The 26,077-nt window shown below is 37.3% G+C and overlaps 1 protein-coding gene across 2 annotated transcripts in view; it reads right to left on the bottom strand.

Annotated features, from left to right (window-relative positions):
• PRKG1 (protein kinase cGMP-dependent 1) overlaps nucleotides 1-26,077 on the bottom strand; it is a 1,272,686-nt gene that overhangs the window by 313,894 nt on the left and 932,715 nt on the right. For both annotated transcript variants that reach the window (XM_024121261.3, XM_024121260.3), the window contains exon 5: nucleotides 19,834-19,897. In XM_024121261.3, coding sequence (XP_023977029.1) covers nucleotides 19,834-19,897 — 64 coding nt within the window. The remainder of the gene's footprint in view (nucleotides 1-19,833; nucleotides 19,898-26,077) is intronic.

Raw genomic sequence — 26,077 nt, forward strand, 5'->3', positions numbered from 1 at the left:
GTCACTTTCTCTTTTAGTCCTAGCAGGATCCCACCTATCTCAAATGTCACCAGCAGCAGGGTATCCATAGGAGTAAGGGGCATGGGAAAGGTCCGCAGCGATAGACTGTGTCTGCTCCTGCTGGTGTAGCTACCTAACTTCCATTATGTTCTGTTTCCTTAACTAAATAAATTGCGAATCTATGACATGAATGGGAATCTATGAATGCATGCATGCATGTTTGTGTGCCTCTGTGTGTGTATGTGTGTACGCACATGTGTGTGGTCTCTGCTGCCAATCTGTAACTCGACCTGCAAAGTTGCAGTGCTGTTTAAAATACAGGTTTCCAGGCTCCTCCCTAGATATGTTTCAGTAGTTCTCAGGTGGTGCCCAGAAATCTGTATTTTAAGCTACTGCCCCAAGTGAGTCATATGATCTAATCTTTTTAGGAAACTAACATTGGAATCAAGGTCCAGCACAAATTGAAAGTTCACAGTACACTTTCTTGCCCAATCTTCTCTTGGGCTGCAAGGATGACCTTTTCTATCTTATACATATAAAATTGGTTTTATAAGTGATATCATCATACATACCAATCTTAATACTAAAAGGCAGGATTGTGGACCATGAGGTCCTGAAGCAAGAAAAGCTTCTAGAACTACTCAGAGGTGATGCTTAGGGAAGAAAAAAAACAAAACAACAACAACAACACACTAAGCAAGACTTGTTCAGGGAAAATAGGCCATAAGCAATCAGTCTATGGTGAACTGATATGACCACAAGCAGGCAAGACAGAAAGGATCGCACTTTGCTGATACTTTTCAAACGCTGGCAGTTCTGAACCACTGGGAAACTCAGTAGCACACAGAGCAAGTAAACCCCCAGAAACCCACAGTAATCAGAGATGAGGAGGCTCTGTCTGAGCAAAGAGGTTGGGCAGGCCACAAGTCTATGATAGCTTTGCTCTAAACAGTGGCGACAGCCGCAAACCAAAGGGCAGCCTTTCTTGGAGTCAACTGTTCAACAGTATCTCCTGGCACAAACAGCAATCCCCATCAGAAGCACCATCTTGCTATACAAAAGACAAAGCTGGGGGCTTCCCTGGTGGCGCAGTGGTTGTGCGTCCGCCTGCTGATTCAGGGGAACTGGGTTCGCACCCCGGTCTGGGAGGATCCCAAGTGCCGCGGAGCGGCTGGGCCCGTGGGCCATGGCCGCTGAGCCTGCGCGTCCGGAGCCTGTGCCCCGCAACGGGAGAGGCCACAGCAGAGGGAGGCCCGCATACCACAAAAAAAAAAAAAAAAAAAAAAAAAAAAAAAAAGACAAAGCTGGCTGTATCAATTCTGCTATGGGTCAAACATCTCAACAGGCTATTATCCCCTTCATCACCTTTTCTATTCCCAAACTTATACTCCCTTGAGTTTAATTTTTGCTATTTTTCATCATGTTCCTCACTGGTCCCTCTTCTTACAGGTTCTCTAGCTCAGCTAGGATTTCTTCTTCATGACAGTGTCATCCTGTAATTCTGATTGCTGTAGATCTCTCGCCAGAGTCAATTTCTTCCTTAAACCTGTAATTTTGTACAAAACTAACTTTTTAATTTGCTCAGAGAGATGTACTCACTTTTTTAATGCCTATTATATCATGCTGTTTAATTATTAGAAAACAATTTTTGATGAAATCAATAATTACAGTAATAGCTAACAATACAGTCTCACTTTATGCCATGCATGTGCTACGTGCTTCATATGGATATCACATTTAATATTAAAACACAATAGTTTCTCGTATGACCTGTAAGGACCTTGGAAGTCATCACTCTCATCTTCACAACAAGAAGAAAGCTGAACAAACTGATAATCAGTAATTTTTCTTAGAACTGAGGTCACGGGGCCAACTGCAGCCCTGAAAACTGGGGATGGGGATAAAGAGATTCACAGCAAAACCCCAGAGGCAGAAGCCACAGCTGGAGCCAGTATAGGTAGGAACACTTTAAACCATCATTGATGCATTGCTAGAGACTCACTGCAGACTAGCTTGAGAATTAAAAACTCCTCGAGGGTCCAGAAATTAGCATTTGAATTGGGGGACTCAGTAAAGCAGTTTGCCCTCCCCAATGTGGATGTGCATCATCCAATCTGCTGAGAGCTTGAACAGAACTAAAAGGCAGAGGAAAGAAGAATTTGGCCCTTCTTGCCTGACTGCTTAAGCAGGAGCATCAATCTTCTCCTACTGTTGGCACGCCTGGTTCTCAGGCCTTCATACCCAGACTGGAACCTACTCCATTGACTCCCCTGGTTCTCAGGCCTTTATATTCAAACTGAATTACACCACCAGCTTTCCTGGGTGTCCAGTTTGCAGATGGCAGATTGTAAGATGCCTAAGCCTCCAAAATTATATGGGCCAATTCCATATAACCTCTCTCTCCCCCTATATATATATATATATATATATATATATATACACACAAATACACACACATGCACACACACACACACAAAATCTCCTATTGGTTCTGCTTCTCTAGAGAACCCTAATACTCCACTGCATCAGTAGTGCTTCTGTACAGTAATGGGAGATTATAGCTGAAAGAAGGCAAGTCTCAGTCTATTCAAGAAGGAACTTCCAGGGAAACCCAAAGACAAGAGAGGAGGAGAAAACAAAAACACTAGAGGAAACTATAGCCTTTGAAACCACCGCTACAGCAAACAGTGAACACAGTCCAACTCTTAGTCAGATAAACACAAAACGTCCTACTAAAGGGCTAGCTACTTAGGTTCTTGTTACCCGATACATCATGTCTTACTTTCAACAAAAAAGTTACAAGGCATGCTGAAAGACACAAACACAATTTGAAAAGACAAAGCAATCCTCAGAACCAAACTCAGATATGGCAGAAATTCTAGAATTATCAGACAAGAAATTTAAAATAACTATGAATAATATGCTAAGGGTTCTTACAGAAAACCGTGGATAACATATTAGTACAGATAGGTAATGTAAACAGAAAGATAGAAGCTGTAAGGAAGAATCAAAAGGAAATGCTAGGAAATAAAAATACCATAACTGAAATGAAGAATGCTTTTGATGGGGCCCATCAGTAGACTGGAAATGACCAAAACAAAAATCAGTGAGTTTGAAAAACATGTAAATAGAAACTTCCAAAACTGAAATGCAAAGAGAAAAAATGAATGGGAAAAAAAGAACAGAATATCCAAGAACTGAGGGACAATTACAAAAGGAGTTATTTTCTTATATTCCACATGTGTAATGGGAATAACAGAAGAAAAGAGAAAATTACAGAAGAAATATTTGAAGCAAAAACAGTCGAGAATTTTCCAAAATTCACAACAAACACAAAAATCACAGATGGAGGAAGCTAACTGAACATCTAATAGAATAAATACAAAGTAAGCATATAATATTCAAACTTCTGGAAATCAAAGACAAAGAGAAAAACCTGAAAGGAGGCAGAAGAATAAAAACACTATGTACAGAGGAACAAGGATAAGAATTACACGGGACTTCTCTTCATAAACCACCTGCTTTAAGCAAGAAGAGCGTAAAATGAAATATTTAAAGTGTGGGGAAAAAATGTAAAAGCCCACCATCCTGGGATTCTGTGTACAGTGAAATTATCTTTCAAAAGTGAAGTAGAAACAATGTCTTTCTCAAACAAAAACTGAGGGAACATGTCACTCAATTTTTTTCCAAATTGAATTTGTCATTCAATTTGTTTCATGACTTTCCAGAAACATTAAAAAATTGTTCTTCAAAGAAAAGGAAAAGGACATAGGTTGGAAAATGTCCACATAAAGAAGGGAAAAGTGTTAGACAAGGAATAATAAAGGTAAAATAATTCTTTTTCTTATTCTTAATTGCTCTAAGAGATACAGGTTAAAAATTATAATAGCTACAATGCATTGTTTATTATTAATCTCATGAATACACAGAATGCATGATAGTGGGATAAGGAGAGGAAATAGTCTGTTACAAGGTATTTGCACTACCTGTGAAGTAGTATAGTGCTACCTGAAAGAAGACTTGAACTAACTGAGAAGTAAATTGCAAACTCCAGGGCAAGCACTAAAAAAAATATATAAAAAGAAAAAAACTATATAAATGTTACGCTAAGAAAGGAGAAACAACAATCATACAAAGTGCTTAATTAAAACAAGAATAGGCATAAAGAGAGAGAAAGGAAGGAAAAAGGGAAGGAAGGAAGGAAAGAACAAAGGCAATGAATAGAAAACAGTTAAATGTATGGTAGAGATTAATCCAAGTATGTCAATAATCACTTTAAATGAGAATGATCTAAATACACAATTAAATTACAGAAACTGTCAGAATGGATAAAAAACAAAACACAACCATATACTATCTTCAAGAAATCTACTTCAAATATAAAGACCCAGAGGTTAAAAGTTATGTGATGGAAAATGATATACCATACTAACACAAATCAAAAGAAAGCTGGAGTAGCTATATTATTTTTAGATAAATCAGACTTCAGAGCAAGGAAAATTATCAGGGATAAAGAGGGGTATGCATCATGATAAAAGGATCAATACTCCAAGAAGATATAACAATATATAACAATTCTTAATGTATCAATATATGTGCCTAATAAACAAAGTATCAAAATACATGAGGCAAAAACTGATAGTACTACAAAGAGAAATAGATGAATCTACTATTATAACTGGAGATTCAATACCCCTTTATTGGTAATTGATGGATCCAGCAGGCAGAAATTCAAAAAGTATACAGTTGAACTGTACCATCAATCAACTGGATCTAATTGACATTTATTGAATAATTCATTCAACAGAATACACATTTTTCTAAAGGTCACATTGAACATTCACTAAGACCACATTTCTGGCTGCAAAACACACTTTAACAAATTGAAAAGAAGAGAAATCATATAAAATATGTACTTATAGTGGAATTAAACTAAAAGCTAATAGAAAGTTAGCTGAAAATTCCAAAAATGTGGAGATTAAACAATACACTTCTAAATAGCACATGGCTCAAAGAGGAAGTCTCAAGAAAAATTAAAAACTATTTTGGTCTAAATGAAAATGAAACTACAACCTATCTAAATTTCTAGGATGCAGTGAAAGCAGTGCTTAAAGAGAAATTTATAGAATTTAATGCATACAGTAAATAAGAAAGATCTAAAATCAGTAATTTAAGCTTCCACTGGAGGAGACTAGAAAAAGAAGGGCAAATTAAATTCAAAGTAAGCAGAAGAAAATAAATAAGATTTAGAGAAGAAAACAATAAAACTGAAAACAAGCAATCAATAGAAAAAAAAAAATCAATGAAACCAAAAGCTAGTTCTTTGAAAAAGATCAATGAAATCCATAAGCCTCTAGCTAGGCTAACTAACAAAAAAGAGAGAAGACACAACTTTCTAATACCTGAAATTAAATAGGGTACATCACTACAGATCCCATGGACATTAAAAGGATAATTAAAAATATTATAAATAGCTCTGTGCCATTAATTTGATAACCTAGATGAAATGGACCAATTCCTTGAAAGATTCAATCTGCCAAAACTCACACGAGAAGAAACAGACTATCTGAATAGGCCTATATCTATTAGGGAAATTGAAATCAGTAGTTAATAACTTTCTAAAACAGAAAGCATCAGATGCAGCTGGGTTCACCAAATGTTTGGTAAATTCTACAAAACATTTAATAAAGAAACGATACCAATTCTATACAAACTGATCCAGGAAATAGAAGCAGAGGGAACACTTCCCTACTTGTTCTATGATACTTGCGTCACCCTAATATCAAAACTAGACAAAATATTAGCAAATTGAATCCAATAATGTATATAAAAAATATACACCATGATCAAATGGGATTTATCCCAAATACACAAGATTTATTCAACATTCAAAAAAATTGCTATAATCCATCATATCAACAGGCTAAAGAAAAAAAATCATATGATTATAATATACAGAAAAGCATTTCACAAAGTCCAATACCCATTCATGACCCGCCCCCCCAAAAAAAAGGAAAGAAAAAGAAAAACAAAACAGATTCTCAGTAATATAGGAGTAGAGAAATTTACAGTTAAAAGCATACACCATGATGAGAAACTAGATCCTTTCTCCTAACACGGTGAGTAAGATAAGGATGTTCCCTCTCACCACTCCTATTCAACATCATACTGGAAGTCCTAGCTAATATATTAAGAAAAATATATATATACAGATGGGGAAAGAAAAAATGAAACTGTTCACAGGCTACATAACTGTCTATTCAAAATAATTGACAGAAAGACTCCTGGAACTAATAAGTGATAAGGCTAATACACAAAAGTAAATTAATTTCCTATATACCACATGAACAAGAGGAATTTGAAATTAAAAACACAGTATTATTTATATTATCTAAACTACAGATATAGAAAAGGGGGAATGAAGGGCAGAATAAATAGGTGGAGCACAGGGGAATTTTAGGGCTGTGAAACTGTGTATCATATACAATACTGTAACGGTGGATACATGCCATTCTGTATTTGTCAAAATACAAAAGACCCACCAAAGGGTACAACACACAAAATAGAACCCTTAAATGTAAACTATGGACTTTAGTTAATAGTCATGTTTCAATGTTGGTTCATCAGTTGTAAAAAAAAAAAAAAAAAAAAAAAAAGGTACCATACCAACGATCGGGTAAACTGTGAGTGGAGAGAAGGGAGTATATGAGAACTCCTTATGTTTTCTGTTCAATTTCTCCATAAGCATAAAACTGAGAAATAAAGTATGTTAATGAGAAAAACAATGGTGTTTCAAAAAATAAAAAGGGAAATCAATCCTATGAGGCAGGTACTGTTATTATATATTCCAGAAGTGAAAACTGGGACTTAGGAACATTACATAACCTTTTCAAGACCAAATATCTAGTTAATTGTGGAAACAGAATTAAAACATGTTGCCAAGACTGAACCCCAGGCATTATCACAAATATATAGATATATATAAATACAACATAAACACACACCATTGACCTTTGAACAGGAATTTGAACTGTACAGGTCGACTTATACTGGGAATTTTTTTCAATAAATACTACAGTACTACACTACCCGAAGGTGGCTGAATCTGCATATGTGGAACCACCGATAAGGAGGGCTGACTATTGGACTTGAGTATCCATGGATCTTGGTATCCATGGTGGGTCCTGGAATCAATCCCCTGCAGAAACCAAGGGACAACTGTATGTGTGTGTGTATACACACACACATATATATATATAAATGTATATATACACACATGTAGGATAACAATCTCTATTCTTTAGATGAGAAGCTAAGTAAAAAGAGAGAAAAGATATGTACACTGTAAAGCTATAGATTGGGGGATTGCCATAAGCAAGTACTGAACTGAAATTGCAGGAAACTGGGAAGATGGCTTCTAGAGGCTTTTATTCCCTTGTTATCAAGTAGTAATCTACAATAGTTCAGCTCTGTGCCTAAGGACATTATACTGGAAAGTTACCATCTTTATCAGTGCTCCCCTTCTTTAGAATATCCTTCCAAAGGTTTGGCCTTTGTTTTATCTCCCTAACATGAATAAGGGAGACCAGAGACCTGATAGAAGAAAAATAAGTCTTATTCCTTTTCCATGATCTTGTAGCCCTTGGCTCTCCACACCTTCTCTGTCTTTGACCTTTATTTTGGGTCCTTGGGAATCTTCTACTTACGACCTCCATATCATCAGATAGTACTTATGAATTCTAGTATTTCAGAACGCATGGCCCTGATCCTTGCCACATTTGCAGTCTAGTTGTGGTGATAGCATCCAAACGTACAACAGAACAGTTCTGTTTCATTCACTGAGTCACTCATGTAGCACATATTTACTGAAAACCTACTTAGACTATTCCTTCAACAAATATTCGGGCTTCCCTGGTGGCGCAGTGGTTAAGCATCTACCTGCCAATGCAGGGGACACGGGTTCAAGCCCTGGCCCGGGAAGATCCCACATGTCGCGGAGCAGCTAAGCCCGTGCACCACAACTACTGAGCCTGCGCTCTAGAGCCCGCAAGCCACAACTACTGAGACCACGTGCTGCAACTCCTGAAGCCCACGCACCTAGAGCCCATGCTCCAAAACAACAGAAGCCACTGCAATGAGAAGCCCACGCACCGCAACAAAGAGTAGCCCCCGCTCACCGCAACTAGAGAAAGCCCGCACACAGCAACGAAGACTCAACGTAGCCAAAAATAATAAATAAAATTTATTTAAAAAAAAAAAAAGGATTGTTCAAAACAAAACAAATATTCATTGGTTATGTGGTAAATGTCGGGCATAATTCTTATGCAAATCCTTGCTCTGCTGGAAACTTGGGATATAAGCTGAGACATATCCTACCCTTAAGGTATTTAGGGAAAATTGGGAAAAAGACTAGTTCCAGGCAATATAGGAGCAAGTATATGATTCTGAAGCACAAACTATAAAAGAATTAAGGGACCAACAAATAAGATAAGGTAGAGTCAGTCAAGGCAAGCTTCTAAAAAGAAAGACTTGATTTTAAAGAACATCTTTGGAAGAGAAAAAAGGAGTCAGGGATAGCCCAACTGCTCTCATGCTAACAATAACTAATGATTCTTGGAAATGTAAAGTAATTTGCACAAGTTATATGAAGTAAAGAGAATGGCAGAACAGTATTGCATTGCAAGTCTATTTACAAAACAAAACATGCTACCTTTATTAAAATAATCATTTTCTGTTGTAAGTAATAAAATGAATGGTAAGCCTTCCCAGAGAGCTAAAAAAAAAAAAAAAAAGCTCACTTATAGAATCTCATAGTAATTAAGGGCACACACAGGACATGAAACACACAGGATTTTTCTATACAGCTGCAATCTCATTAAAGCCTTGGTGGGTCAGAGTTCCCTCCTCATTAATACTGACTGGCTTCTGATGAACATTCATGCCTGAAATACTGCCTGCCCTGGTTCAGAGCCTTATCTACCAGGAAACAGCCTTGTAGCCACTGGCCTAAGAAGCTGCATGATTCCTTCTCTGCAGGGGTGGTAGGTTGACTTGCAGTGGAGTCTCGTGGGGGGCCGGGGGGGACATGTAGCCAAAGGTCTTGGGGAGACTTGGAACTGAATGCCCACTTTACCCCCGGCTCTAAGCTGTTTGATAGCTCTCTCCAGCCCAGACAAGCTTTGTATTTTGTAACTAAAACTGAAAGCCCAACCGGTTTTCTTACCTTTAGCTTCTTAAGTGTAAGTGGGCTTCTATTCTTCAATGATTTATGTCTCGGATGCCAACCGTGTACGAGCCCCTGAACTAGTTTTTTTTTGGCAGCTACAAAGATGCCTCAGATTAAAAAATAATAATAATAAAGTTGAAAATCTTGGGTCATACTTTCTTTTAATCAGAGCAGTTTGTCTAATTCAGACCAGATGTTTATCACTCTGTTCTGTAAAAGGAATTCAAGGTTTATCATGATGTGCTCCAATACTACCAACTAGCATTTTGTAAATAGGATCTCACACTTATGCTAAAGACAAGCCACTAATTCATACTTTCACACAAATTCACTATTTGTTTACAAACCCCACAAAGGGGAGCGAACCACAAGTACCAAGCAGGCTTATATATTCTTATACGGCAACCACTTCAAGCACTCTCTACGAATGTTTTCTAGAGAGCTGATTTATTACAGATCGGTTTCCTAGTTGCAGAGCGCATACATTTTAATGAATTACTGGCATCTGCACATACGTTTTAATGAATTACTGGCAGCATAAAGCAAAACATACATATCCTGATGATAAAATGAACTAGAAATGGCTTGTTGCAAGTTTGTTGAAGGCATAAAATGGATTCCTGTCATAACAAGTTAAAAATGTTGACTGGGAAAAAATTAATTACTGCCAGGAGAGGGGGGAGGGGAAAGTCAAGTAAATATTTTCAGAAGGAAGCATCTCCTATTTATATATTTTTTAAAAAGAGTGGGGGATGGGATAACTTTTTCATTTATGCTACAAATTTTCAAGATGTAATACAGCATAGGAATAAAAGATGCCAATTCCAGCTTCAGATTGGATGGAGTAAACTACTTCCCCATTAGCCTCAGTTCCCCCAGCTATAAACTGGGAATAATAAAAGTACAGCTGACCCTTGAACAACATGGGTTTGAACTGTGAGGGTCCACTTACATGCAGATTTCTTTCACTGAATATGAACTACAGTATTAAGTGATCTGAGGTTGGTTGAACCTGTGGTTCCACATCCACAGATACAAGGACCGACTGAAAAGTTATACGTGGAGTTTCGATTGTGTGGAGGGTCAGTGCCCCAACCCCTGCTGCTGTTCCAGGGTCAACTGTCATAGTAGTTACCTCAGAGGGTTTTAAACAGATGCCCTTAGCCTGGCATAGAGTTAGCCTTAATAAGTTGAAGGTATTACTGTTGCTTTTCTCAACCGTTTACAAGTACCCAGTGAAAAGAAATACCAACATAGTACTAGCCTTTACGGAACTTACAATCTAAAGTGGTAAAACTTCACAAAACTAGAGACCAACTTAAAGCAATGGACAAGCACTTATTTCTTATATATAAAATGATAACTAAATAGATCTAGGAGATATAGGAGAAGGAAGTCCCTAAAGGGAGAGGAATGAAAATGACTGAGGCTCAGAACTAGAAAAGTCTCTGTTGAGAATGTGATCATACAGAATCTTAGAGTTAGGCAGAAGCTGAAAAGTCAATGTTGTTCAAGCACCAGATCAATGCTTAAGCACCTACAACATCCTAACTAATCTCTTTTACACTGTGGCTTTTCAAATATGTATGATTTCTGTTCATACTTAACATTTTGTACTATACTTTGCCATCTGTGATATTTGCAATGGCTGTCAACTCAAAGTCACCTCTTCAGATATAACTTTCCTAACCACCCTAGCTAAAGTAGTCCAACTGTCCTTGGCAATCTCTACCATATTACCTTATTTTATTTCCTTCATACTTTTGGCAGAGTTTCCCAAGTGCTGTCATATCTACCCTACAGCAGAATTTCCCAGTCTCAGCACTATTGACATTTGGGGCTGAATGGTCGTTGTAAAGCTGTTCTATGCATTGTAGAATGTTTAGTAGCATCCTGGCTTTTATCCACGAGAGGCCAGTGGCAGCCCTCTGTTGCCCTCACTCAATATTATAACCACCATAGATGTCTCCAGACATTACCAAATGCCTGCTCAGCCCTTCAGATGGAGAGCCCAGTAGGACCTGGGACAGCCAAAGTCCCTGACCAGTCACCTCCAGCCATAAGGAGTTTTATTTGTTAACCTCAGTATGTGTGCAGGATAAACATTTTCCATATGTGTCAATTTGTGAAAGGGTTTGGTAAGCACTGCTGAGGGACATCTGAAATTATGTTTGCATATCTAATGATTTTACATTAGTTCTTCAATTTAAGACCCACAGCAATATCACAAGAGGCAGAAACTGCTGTTACCCCGATTCACCAATGATGGGTTAAATTATTCGTCCAGTCTATTTTTAGAGATGGAGCTCCCCATCTTCTGAACACAGAAAATTGTGTCCACTAAGTTAAAAAGGAATCCAATACCCTCCCCCAAAGTCTTCTCCAGGGCAAATTTCTAAGTTATTTCAATTGTTTTCTTCCATTGTTTCCAGCAATACTGCCTATACTCTGCCGTGTCTTCACTATCCTATCCTTCTGGAATTTTTTTCTTTTTAATCATGTGCAAAACTATACATTTCTCCTCTGGTACCTCATCTTAGTGGATCTCACCCGTTATTCCAACCTGTTTAGATATTTTGGGTCTTTGTCAGGTGTAGGGCCCCCTGGTTCAATTCAAGTGAGGAAGCTGAAGAAAAATGAAAAACTGAATATTTTGCAGAATGTGGAATCGGTTATATAAATAAGTAAAATATGTAATTTAAAGAGGTAGAAAGTTCAGGGTGAGAATGCATTGTATAAATGCTTACAGATAAAGTTATAGACCATTTTTCAAAGAAGCTGAACCATTGTACAAGCCCACCAGCAACTTCCTAGAGTTGTAATTTCTCCATATCCTCACCAACATTTGTCACTGTCTTTTTTATTCTAGCCACCCTAGTGGGTATGAAGTGGTACATAATTATGGTTTTGATTTTCATTTTCCTAATGACTATTAACATGGAACGTGCACTTACTGGCTTTTTGTGTATCTCCTTTGGGAAAATATCTATTCACTCATTTTTAAAAATTTGTTTGTTTGTTTATTTATGGCTGCCTTGGGTCTTCGTTGCTGCTCGTGGACTTTCTCTAGTTGCAGTAACGGGAGGCTGCTCTTCGTTGCGATGCGTGGGCTTCTCATTGCGGTGGCTTGTCTTGTTGCAGAGCACGGGCTCTAGGTGCACGGGCTTCAGTAGTTGTGGCTCGTGGGCTCAGTAGTTGTGGCACACAGACTTAGTTGCTCCGGGGCATGTGGGATCTTCCGGGACCAGGGCTCGAACCCATGTCCCCTGCATTGGCAGGTGGATTCTTAACCACTGTGTCACCAGGGAAGTCCCTGTTTATTTATTTTTAAACTTTTTAAAATTCACTCAGTTGTAAGTATTCTTTATATATTCTAGATACAAGTCTTGGGATAATTAATTTTATGTGTCAACTTACCTGGGCCATAGTGCTCAGACATTTGGTCAAACATTACAGCATTCTGGATTTTTGTGTGGGGGTGATAAGATTAACATTTAAGTCAGTGAACTTTGAGACAAGATTAACATTTAAATCGATGCATTTTGAGTAAAGTAGATTACCTTCCATAATGTGGGTGGGCCTCATCCAGTCAAATGAAGATCTTAATAGAACAGACTGACCTTCCCCAAGCAGGAAGGAATTCTGCCGGCAGATGGCCATTGGACTTGAACTGCAACATCAGCTCTTCTATGGCCTCCAGGCTGCCAGCCCATTCTGTATATTTTGAACTGGCCAGCCTCCACAATAACACCAGCCAATTCCTTAAAATAAATCTCTTTCTATATATACATACACATCCTATTGGTTCTGTTTTCTCTGGAGAACTCTGACTAAAACAACTCCCTTATCACATATATGATTTGCAAACATGTTCTCCCATTCCACATTTACTTCTATAATAGAATAAGATGTGCAGATATTAATATTAAGCTGAGAGTCTGTCTTTACGTTTTAATCTCTCCACCCTGCCACAAAATACACACACACACCCTTCTACTTCTTTCTCCTTCAGAAGCAGCCATTTGCCCCATAGATGAGAAGACCCAAAGGAACCAGGAAGATCTAAACAGATAATTTTCCAAATTCAGAGTCCTTCAGTCCAGAGCAATTGGGAAAGAAAGGGTTCTTTAAATTCCCTCCAGCTTGGCTTTGAATAGCAAGAGCCAAACCTAAAGGAAGGGAAGAAAAAGTTTAGTCATAACAATAGACTTCAAAGAGAACCAATAATGTTCCTTGTCTACTCCATCAATTTCTTTCCCAAAGAGTCTAGGTCTGTTTAGAATGATAAAAAGAGAGAGCTTCACAGCACTCCAGTAACTCATTAAGTACAGGACTTTTCCCTTGTATTACTCACAATTGGAGAGAAAGCAAAGGAATCTGGGAAAATGCCAACATGACATGGTAACACCAAGGAACAGTTGCATGGCTAAAACAACGCACATTTAATCAGCCCTGGGGTACCTTGCAGTAACCAAAAGTGCCTGTGCTACGTTAACCTCCTTTTCCAATGATGATCCTTGGACAATCTGATATTTGCTTCTTACCATATTATCAAGATGAAAATAGCTTTCTTTCCTTGCCTTTTTTCTATTTTTCTCATCATGTCCCTCTTAATATTTCAAAAAGTCTAATGAGTATTATTTGTCTAAGATATTGTCAGGGCCATAATAGTATAAATATCCCAAAATGAAAACATAAATGCCCCATTTGGGACACAAACCAAAACAACCCATTATTTAGGCTCAAATGTGTCCAAGATCCAATCATATAAAGTTGCCGACCCAAAGGCATACAGTTCTTAAAAAGGTGGTGAAGCAGAGGTATTTTTCATTCTAAGACAACTAAATCCAATGTTCTAATGAGAGAATTGGACATGAAACAGATTTCAATATAAGCAAAGACGTGGTTCTCATATGCTTTATTTTCCATTTAAAAATCAGGAGATTTAAATATAGCACCCATGTCCCACTTCTATTCATATGAAGGAAAAATGAGCTATTCCAGTGGTAAAAAGTGAATTTGTTGGCTTAACTTGGTTCTTCAATCTGACATTTTCAATTTTCCTTGAGTTATCTAAACATTTTCACCCTTATTGGTGAAAGCATAACTCCTTCCCAAATTAATTTTCAAGCTCCTATGTGACATGATAATAGGTAAATCTCTGCTCTGCCTCTCTATAAGAAAATGTTCTTATTTGTCATTTACTTTAAAGATGTCACTACAGCCCTGATATGTGGATATGTATTAGACATTGAGTTTATTTACAGTGACTTCCCCATTGTGTTTGGGTAGGTAATCACTGAAGGGAGCTATTTCTCAGGTGGAGGGAGATTAGCTACGGGTTGTTCCATCCATCTGAAAAATGTAATTCATCTACAGAAACTAATTATGTGTACATAAAGGAAGAAGGAAAGTGTGTTAGGTTGCTATAGTAAGAAAAAAGATTAGATCCTATTTATAATTTCACAGCTCTTTTCTTTTACACATAAGTACTTCCTAGGCTTTCAGAATAGATTCCAATATTTGACTAATTCATTCAAAATAGTTTTCACGGTACTATACAGGACAGTATAGAGGTTAATGAAACCAGTTTATAAAGTCAGACCTTGCTATTCCCTACATGTGCCTAAAAATTCTCTTACAGTTTATTTTACAAACTATAAAATGGTTTCCATAGGAAATCAATTCTGAAGCTCTTAAAATGATCTCTGGTATTTATTAAGACTTAATCTGAGTCAGATATGAGATGAAAAGAACATACTATGGTGAGAATGAAGGTGAATAATTATTGAATCAGTCATTCAATAATTAATCAATTATTCTCAGCCCTGTACTTCAATTTGTCTTGAAAAATACAACCTAAAAAAAGGCTGGGATTGTTGCTCTTGATCTGGATAGACCTTTGGCCAAGAACCTCTTTATATCTATGTGTAAACTTCTCAAACTAACTAAAGAAAACTTTCCTATGTTCCTGAAAAAGGCATGAGAGATTTAATATACAAAGGAAATATTTGTACTATGTGATATAAAGGAAACGGAGAAAGGGGCACTAAATTGCTACACTAAGAATAAGGATATTTGTTTCTGTTTTATAATCTCATAAAGAAGAACACATAAATGGGTACATCTACACTAGAAATTATGGAAGGGGGTAAGTGGGAGAGGATGGACAATGGTAGAAATGACTTATATAATGGCTTCTCTTTCAGCTTTAAAATAGGATGCCCCAAGCATCATTTATTTGTCCTCCAGTCACATGTACCCTCCTAAATCACTTTACCAATAACATTATGTTCGTTTCTCTTTCTATCTGCTTAAATTTTTTTCTCTCTCAGTCCTTGACTACCTTGTCCCTATTCTTTAATTTTTTCCCCCTTATGCTGGAAGTATTGTTTCATAATGAATACAAGGAATGAAATAGTCCGTAAGAAAGTAAATCAACATACAAACATCTAACCTCACCTGGGCTATTTTATCTAAATATTTGGTCTGTCCCTCTATAATCCATTCTTCTCACAGAGACATATCATTAAAATATAACCCAGACCATGTCATTTTTATGGCTTAGAACCCTCAAAATCTTCCCACTGCACTGAGAACAAAAATCTTATCACCACGCCTTATCACAACCAGCAAAGCTCTCTGCCATCTGGCCTTGCCTATTTTCTCTAGCCTCATCTCACCCTACTATAAACCTTTTTTCTGTTCCTTAAGGACAGAAGACTCATTCCTAGTTTAGGATCTTATGCCTTCTCTCCCCTCTGCCCTGTACACATGGCATCCTATATCTGCATTTCAATCTCAGCTTAAATACCACCTTCCCCAGAGAGGTCTTCCCTTAGTAAATCAATACAGTGTGGCCAACTCACTCGATGCCATTTTGATGCTATTTTCCTTAATTCTCATCTGTACTTTCCAATGGAACATATGATTTGGGAGGACAAGGCCCCGAATCCCCAGAGTTTGGAATAATTACTGGCACGTGGCAGATGCTCCATAAATATCTGTTAAGCAAACAAGGCTGTAAACTTCTTTGTTAAATGCAATGATTATACTGTCTTCTTTTCAAAATAATCTGGGATTCTTTCATTTTCTTGTAGATGTTGTAGGAAAAAAGCTCATTTATTATGCAAGCAAATTTCCCTTTAATGTTATGTGACATTGGTATTGCTTTTGTTCCTCCAAATTTGCTTCACTCTATCTCATACATAATTTAATCTAATTTCTCATTGTGCTTGTTTATTCAACTTGAGTTGAACACTTTCATGCACTGGTTAGTATATTCATATGTCTACCTCATATTTTGTCTGTTTACTTCATTTGTGTATGTCTTCAAAACAAATGTGTGGGCACTTAATCATCTGTTTCTATTTTCATGCAGCTTTGCTATAGACTGTACTGTGGCTCGTATAACACAAATTAAGGCATCTTCTGATTAGAAAATCTGACATAAAATACTAAAATATTTCTTTGGTCAGAGTTATTTATAGAGCTATGGCTATTGTTTTGCAAAACATAGCAAATGCTTCCACAGCTGTGGAAAAGAAAGAAAATGATTAAAGGATTTCATGGGATTTTATTTTACTTTATTTTGGATGGGCTTGATTGGGGCCAGTAAATTTGTACTTTAGTTCATTTTGTTTAAAGAAAAGAAAAGGAAAAAGGTCATCAGAGAGTTCTTCAGTATACTCAACAAGGAAAGCAAAAAACAAAAGAACTCGGAAAAGCAGTTTTACATTTGCAGAGGTTGCAAGTACAGTGGTTGGCACATTCAGAGAGAAATGCAGCCAGTATTTTTTCTCATGAATCTTTTCTACTTGAACATAGGAATCAAATGTGACCTCTGCTTTACTTTGTGTTCCCATATAAGATGAGAGAGACCAATAAATCCTAGGAAAGCTCACTATGATAAGACTCAAACTAAGAATTTGTGGATATAAACCTTTGACGTTCTATGGATCATATAATTAATTACTGGTATAGTTAGTACCTAGAGACAAAAACGTTTTCAGTACCTTTCCAGTTTCTCTCTATTATAGCACAACTCCAAAAATTCTTCAGCCTCCTGAGATTCAAATCCATTGATCCTACAGTCACTCACTGGCCCTTGCTCCCCTTCTTCTTGCACAATCAAAACTCCAAGGTCAGTCACTATAATCCTTCCTTCACATGCAACCGCAACTCCCTATTCCCTCTTTCAACCACTCATTTTTTCCTGGCAAAATACCAATCCCGGTTAAATCCCATTCTCTGTCTACTTGGAACTTGAATCCAGGCAAACAAATGGGGCTAAAGAAACATACAAATGGGCTGGTAACCAAGATAGACTTAACGGTTCCCTCACTTTGACTAAACTTTAGACAGCCTTCTTTCTGACACTAGGCTCCTGATCTCCCTTTTCTTGAAGCATTTACTTTAGAAAGTTTTCAACTGTAAATTCTTAATTTGCCTGTTTGAGATGCAAATCTTCTTCCAGGCTGTTTGGCACTGGTTGTTTTACAGCTCAGGAATGTCTTTCTCAAGGACCTAGGAGCCATTCCTTAGAAAAGTAATCAAGAAGAAGATAGCGCCTCTATCTCCCGGTCTCTATGGGTGGATAGGAGCCTAACTTCCAGAAGGGACAATCAGCAAACACAGATGAACTAGCCACATTGACCAACCTCCTCCCTACTGGAGAACCATTGTTAGAAAACGTAGATAATGAGATATGAGCAAAGAAAGGGGGGCACGGGCCAGGTGGCAGGAAACCATACGTCTTGTGAACAACAGGGGTTCTGGAGACAGGCAAAGAAAGGCGGGAAAAGGCAGGAATCTCCGACGTTCGAATGTAACTTTTTGTCCATTACGCCCTCATTACAATAAAATTAACCTTGTAGATACGAAGTTCCCATCATGCACTGACACCATGACACTTCCAATCAAGACTAAATAAGGACAAAAACCCCTCGTCCCCTCGGGAAGGTGGAGCTGGGATGAAAATCAGTGAAAACGAGCCAAAACCCCTCCCTCCTCAATGAATATTCTGTCCAATCATTTTCACGCCCCATATAACCAGCTTGCCAAAGGAACTCAGGGTGGCTGTTTACCTGAGTCTGCCAGCTCTCCCCTTGAGAGTTTACTATTGCTTAATAAATCCTTACTTTGCTTTCTTGACTTCCATCTCATCTCTGAATTCTTTCTGAAACAAGAACCTACTTTCTGGCAACAACCCTACTGGAGTACTTTTCCACCAGCTCACTCCAGTGCTTAAAAATTCTCCCACCTGGGCTTCCCTGGTGGCGCAGTGGTTGAGAGTCCGCCTGCCGATGCAGGGGATGCGGGTTCGTGCCCGGGTCCGGGAGGATCCCACGTGCCGTGAAGTGGCTGGGCCCATGGGCCATGGCCGCTGGGCCTGTGCGTCCGGAGCCTGTGCTCCACGGCGGGAGAGGCCACAGTGGTGAGAGGCCCGCATACCACAAAAAAAAAAAAAATACTCCCACCTTTTGGCCCAGCAGAGTGGAGTTTGATCTCTCTCTCCTATCGTACATCTTGAATGAACTCTTTTTGCCTATTTAGTTGAGATTAGGGATTGGTAACATCACACAGGGCCTGAATGATGACTGTACTGTCAATCGTACTGTGTCTTCCTAGTCCATTCCCTCTTCTATTTTTCTCATACCTTCTCCTCTGTCTTCAAACCTCTCAGACCTCTACCCCATCCTCATCCTCAGTTGATGACCTCGCTTTCTAGATTACAGAGAAAATAGAAGATATCAGAATAGATTTGACAGAGTGCCAACCACTCCATCAGTCCCCACCCCCATCTGCCTGTGTGCCCAGATACTCTGCCTTCTCTGTCTCTATAGGCACTAGGGACCCTATCCTCTTGTGTTCACTCAAGACACTGCTTGTATAAACCTCCTCTCTTTTTCCTGCTTCAATATTTCCTATGCTTTATAGGTTCTGTGAAAAGTAAGTAACAGTGACACTTTCACATTCAGGCATACAATTACATGTGTAAAATATGCTCATATGCTAATAAAATATGTACCCAACTGCTAATTCCTGTTATAAATTTGCTAATCTGAATCTTCAGAGTAGCAATTATTACAATCTTGCTTCACACCAATCGAAATAAGAGATGAATATGCAACCTCCCATTCTTGGAAGTCAAAGTAACAATATGTTTGCCAGAGCGAAAAGTTTTTCTCCCTCTATAGTTACAATGATTTGCACATTTCTAACTCACATAAATGTCAGATATACTGAGCTGCATTTTTTTTTTTTTTTTGCGGTACGCGGGCCTCTCACCGTTGTAGCCTCTCCCGTTGCGGAGCACAGGCTCCAGACGACAGGCTCAGCGGCCATGGCTCACGCGCCCAGCCGCTCCGTGGCATGTGGGATCTTCCCGGACCAGGGCACAAACCCGTGTCCCCTGCATCGGCAGGCAGACTCTCAACTACTGCGCCACCAGGGAAGCCCTGAGTTGCTTTTTATTTGAAGCCAAATATATAGCTCATGTCAGTGCTCAAAAAAATTTAAAAGAGCTCTCTGCAGTTTGTGACTTATTGCACAGCTGTGATGGGCTGAGTCCCATCTCAAAAAGGTCAAGGGCTAAAAACAATTACCTCTTCAAGGACGTCAGCAAGCTTACTGAGTATCTCTTCAGGAAGGCTCTGGAATGTTGGCACACTGAAAAACAAGACAGAGATGATGTTGAAGGCATGCACAGCAACTCATTTTTATAAATAAAACGGCAACACATCTGAAATACAAAAGGATTTCATGACAAAGAATCTGCCAATGAAGATCAAAGTAATAATTTAAGCATAATTTGATGACTAACAGGGAAGAGGCATGATGTACTAGAAAGAATTGGAGATTGGACAGAACCAAGTTCAAATCCCACTTATATTTCTTTGTGTGACCTTGGATACCTCAGCTATCATTGGGAGAAACCACTCTCTCCCTTATCAGCCTGCTCTTACCAAATTCCTTCCAATTCTGTCATCTTCTCCAGGTCTCCCTAAACACAAACAAACACACACACACACACACACACACACACACACACACACACACACACACACACACTTTTCTACAGGCCAACTGCTACCCATTCTTTAGGACTCAGCTGGATTGATGATACATTCAGGCCTGCAAGCATTCATTCAACAACACTGGAAACTTCCTACTCTCCCCAACCTATACCAGCTGGATCAGGTCCTCCTATTTATGACCTCTTTTATCCCTTCCTGCAACTATAATTAGATAATTAATCAGATATTTGTTACTGGGCATCTTCACTGCTAAAATCAAACTCCACAAAAATAAGAACGGTGCTATATCTGTCTTGCTCAGCCCCTGTATTTTCAGTGATTTACTAATAACAACTCAGGAGCATGTGTAGAATAAAGTTATGAAAGCATAGACATACAAATGCTTCCTAGGACAGTTATAGGGATCAGATCAGATAGAATGGAGAAAAGAGTCAGACTCATAGTAGACACTGAAATAATGTCTTCTCATCCTCTTATTAGGGAAACTCACTGACCAGCATATGGAAAATACTGAATGATGTTGACTACACAAACCGAAGAAACTTATTTTATATGGATAATGCTGACTTTAAAAGGAAAAAAAAAAACAACTCATCAACATAAAAGTCTTGAAAATCTACTCCACCGGAAAATCTAACTGGGATGTGGAACTAAATTCTTATTTAATCTTATCTCAATGCTTGAACAGAGAAAAGACTATAAATGAGTAAAAATACATTTGTACGTATGATCTCTGACTTACAGATCAATTGTTCGGTAAACTTGATCTTTAGATAAATTACCAAGGAGCAAAGTTATTTAAATGAGTTAGTTGAGTTGGATGAGACTTGTTTCAGGTTTGTTGCTATAGAACAACAGTTCTGGCTTGATTAGAATAATGTAATGAAAGAAGCCATAACATACTGTGTGGATATAAGCATGAAAGTTTTACTGTTAATTTGTCACTCTGATTCCCATTACTTAGCGTAAAGCCTATTGATAAAATCCTAAGGTTTTACGTAGAGGTATAACATTTCACCCAGGATCATGTTTCACCAGATTTATTGCTGTGGTCTGAGCCACGTGGGTTTTAACTTCCAGAAGGCAGTCTATTTCAGCAGCTGGATGGAACACATCACAGAAAGAGACAAGATGATAGAGGAAGCTGTTTCCACGAGCTATGCAGGTAGAAAAAATTAGCCCTTCCTTGTTCTTTTAATGAGCTATATTTCAGTTTCTTCTGAGATATCAGAGTAATTAGAATGTTTCTATCCCAGGGGGTATTTATGGAAAACACAAACTACAACTGAGTTTTTCTCATTTTATTATAACTGGCTGCCTTCTTTAGACAGCCCCATTACTTCTATGCTAAGTCTATGTCAAGCCACTCTACAAAACTTTCATTTTCATGAGCATTCTTATTCATGAGAAAAAAAAATTAGTATTTGCTTGACCACATAACTAAAGAAAACAAAGACATTAAGTTTTAGGGGGCACATCTTAATTAATTGTCTTTTACAATTTTACTTAGTTATTTTTAATATTTTCAGCTTTACTGAGGTATAACTGACAAAATTATAAGATATTTAAAGTGTACATTGTGAAAAGATTCCTCCCATCCAGTTAACCTAGTTAATTAACACATCCATCACCTCACATATTTATTCTTGTGTGTATGTTTGAGATCTTTAAGGTCTACTCTTTGCAAATTTCAACTATACAATACAGTGTTATCAACTATGGGTTACAATAGTTTGTAACCTATTTCCCCTATTCCCCAGTCCCTGACAACCACTGTTCTATTCTGTTTCTATGAGTTTAACTTTTTATTTAGATTCCACATATAAGTGATGCCATGCAATATTTGTCTTTCTCTGTCTGGCTTATTTCACTTAGCATAATGCCCTCAAGGTCCATCCATGTTGTGGAAAATGCAAATGGTGGGATTTCCTTCTAATATATTATTGTATGTTATACAATAATATTCCATTGTATATATATCATGATCTTTTACAATTTAAAATGCCTCAAAACGTTCAGCAGCATTCATTACAAATAAAAATTAAGGATGATTTTAGAGAAGAAACACTAAAGAATTCTTCGTAACAATTTAAACACTTTCAGATTTAACTAAATGGAAATCAATTAACAGAAAATAAGTGTCTTCACTTTTATAAATTATACTGGAAACCCTTTTGTAGCCATCTTTAAAATCTTAACATCTTTATTTCTCTAAACACTAGATAATTCTCAGAAATTAATTACATGAGAGAACTTATCAGTCCACTGATAGCATGAACACCAAAAACAAAACAATTGACGATATTCATAAGTTTAAAATTCTACCCATGAAATTTGTTTGAATTTTTCCCAATACATCAAAAGATATTAATTTAAACTTCACTAGTGTGTACATGTGATAACTCAAGATGAAGTTGTCTATGATTTAGAAAACTTAAGGCAAAATAATTATAAGGATGAACTTCCATAAAATGTTTAAACAGTAAAGAGTATTTTTACTTATTTGGGGGGGAAGGGGAAGAACTCATAACAATTTACATGCTAATTACAAGTAATTCTTATGGATCTATTAAAACATTTTTGTTCCCTTAGGACTTGCAGTAGGCCTGAAGTTACAAAATGCACTTGACTGTAATATAATAGAGATGATTTAATGTGTGAAGCTTTTCCATTGGATTTTCTGGTTGAATAAAGTAAGGACTTGAAATTTGTCATGACAATAATAGAAGACGAGATTTGAATGCTTTCTGTTTTCCAGGCACTGGGCTAAGGGTTTTACAGATAATATATTTTATTTTTAAACAGCTTTATCAAAGAACCATTATTACTATCATCCATTTTACCGCTAAAACTACTGGGATCTTGAGAGTTTGCCTGAGGTCACAACACTCAGTACTGATCAAGAGAGGATAAAAATTTCCATCTGAATGACTATGAACCTAATCATTTGCTGAGCTACACACTTCACAGTAGAATTATTTTAAAATGCCTCATGTAAGTTTTAAAACCATGCCATATTTTTTTTTTTTGCAGTATGCGGGCCTCTCACTGTTGTGGCCTCTCCTGTTGCGGAGCACACGCTCCGGACACGCAGGCTCAGCGGCCATGGCTCACGGGCCTAGCGGCATGTGGGATCTTCCCGGACCGGGGCACGAACCCGTGTCCCCTGCATCGGCAGGCAGACCCTCAACCACTGCTCCACCAGGGAAGCCTACCATATTCTGTTAATGATTTAGAAATTAAGCAATAATATTAACATCCTCTGATTCAGTGACTTCATTTATTAACCAACTTTTTGCGATGAAAAATGTCAAATAAATGAAAAGGCTGAAAGAATAGTTCAAGAATCCTCTGTACCCCCATCACCTAGGTTAGCAACTGTTAACTTTGTGCCATCTTTGCTTTATCTACCTTTGATTCATCTAATTTTTTATATGCATATTGATAAATAGATTTATAGATATTTTTTCATGAAAATCTGAAACTAAGTTGTAGAAAGCATGAAATTTTACCCCTAAAATTTAAGCACACAGATCTAAAAATAAGAAAATATTTTAAAATGAGTAACTATAGCACTATCATAAGAAAAATTCACTCAACTCCATATCATCTAATAACTATATTCCATGTCAAATATTACCTATTGTTCAAAAATTTCTTTATTGTTTGTTTTTTTTCTTTTCAAACCAGGATCCAGTAAAAATCCACATACTGCTTTTGGCTATTCTGCTTCTCTAGTCTCTTATTCCACAACCATCCTCCTACCTTTCCCCCCATTACACTGATTATTTGAAGAGACAGAGACAACTGTCTTATTGGATGTCCCACATTCTGAATTTGTCTTGGTAATTTTATTTTTGGTAACCTACCATATGAAAATAACAGTTAATAGAAGGAAAAAAAAAAAGGAGACTCCCCAGGACCCTTTCAAGAAGAACCCTGAAGTCAAAACAAATAGTCTAAGTTGTAATTTGCCTTTTTTACTCATATTCTTTCACACGTGTACCATACAGTAGACTCCTCCAGAGGCTATATGACATCATTACTTTGATAGTTAATGGATGTATGCTTAAATGTTCCTGTGTTTTCTAGAATTTTTTAAGGTAGTAGTAGGTTTATGATAAGCGTGCTGTTTACAGAAATTAATTCAATATCATTGTAATTCTTCTACTGTGCTCTTACTAGTTAGTTTTCAGCTACCTGCTATAATCTCTGTAACCTTATCCAATAAATTGTCCTTTTGAACTCGTGAAGCTTTTCTTGTCCTTAAGTGGAAAAAGTTACAAGTAAATACATTTGGATATCATGTGTTGCAATAATAATTTTGTAGTTTTTAAAAAACATATCTAACTTTAAAAAAATTATCTAAAACTTGTAATTTTAGAATTTCATAATAACTATTAAGAATCTAAAAAAAGAAACTATTATACTGTCTTATTTTTACGGATGGATGTGCTTTGAGAGGGGATATTAAAAGATATTCTCAAGCCATAGCTGCCAATTTCTAAATCTAAAGACATCGAAAAATATGAAAAGGACACAATCAAAGAATTTTCTGACTCGTGGATGGGATAAATCTAGTCCAAAGAAATGTGGAGACACTCTATATAAGAAAGAAAAATGTGACAAAATCTAACTTTCCTTCAGCATTATAAATGATAATAATTTACCTTATTGTCCTATACACCAGAACATTTTAAAAATACTATTATCCAAGTTATGTCATTTTGCACCCAATCATTCAAAATTTAAAGGAAAGGAAACTGAATTTTTTCATGTAGACATGATGAAGTTTTTATTTTTAATTTTTTTTTAATTTTATTTATTTTTTTATACAGTAGGTTCTTATTAGTTATCTATTTTATACATATTAGTGTATATATGTCAATCCCAATCTCCCAATTCATCCCACCACTACAAGCCCCCCTCCGCCACTTTCCCCCCTTGGTGTCCATACTACTGTCCTCTACATCTGTGTCTCTACTTCTGCCTTGCAAACCAGTTCATCTGTACCATTTTTCTAGATTCCACATATATGCATTAATATATTTGTTTTTCACTTTCTGAATTACTTCACTGTGTATGACAGTCTCTAGATCCATCCACATCTCTGAAAATGACCCACTTTATTCCTTTTTATGGCTGAGTATTATTCCATTGTATATATGTACCACATCTTCTTTATCCATTCGTCTGTTGACGGGCATTTAGGTTACTTCCATGACCTGGCTATTGTAAATAGTGCTGCAATGAACTTTGGGGTGCATGCGTCTTTTTGAATTATTGTTTGCTCTGGGTACATGCCCAGGAGTGGGATTTCTGGGTCATATGCTAATTCAATTTTTATTTTTTAAAGGAACCTCCATACTGTTCTCCATAGTGGCTGTATCAGTTTACATTCCCACCAACAGCACAAGAGGGTTTCCTTTTCTCCATACCCTCTCCAGCATTTGTTGTTTGTAGATTTTCTGATGATGCCCATTCTAACTGGTGTGAGATGATACCTCATTGTAGTTTTGATTTGCATTTCTCTAATAATTAGTGATGTTGAGCAGCTTTTCATGTGCCTCTTGACCATCTGTATGTCTTCTTTGGAGAAATGTCTATTGTGGTCTTCTGCCCATTTTTTGATCAGGTTGTTTTTTTTTTAATATTGAGCTGCATGAGCTGTTTATATATTTTGGAGATTAATCCTTCATCCATTGATTCATTTGGAAATATTTTCTCCCATTTTGAGGGTTGTCTTTTCATCTTGTTTGTAGTTTCCTTTGCTGTGCCAAAGCTTTTAAGTTTCATTAGGCCCCATTTGTTT

This window comes from Physeter macrocephalus, chromosome 20 (assembly GCF_002837175.3).
Source record: "Physeter macrocephalus isolate SW-GA chromosome 20, ASM283717v5, whole genome shotgun sequence".
Classification (NCBI taxonomy): Eukaryota; Metazoa; Chordata; class Mammalia; order Artiodactyla; family Physeteridae; genus Physeter; species Physeter macrocephalus.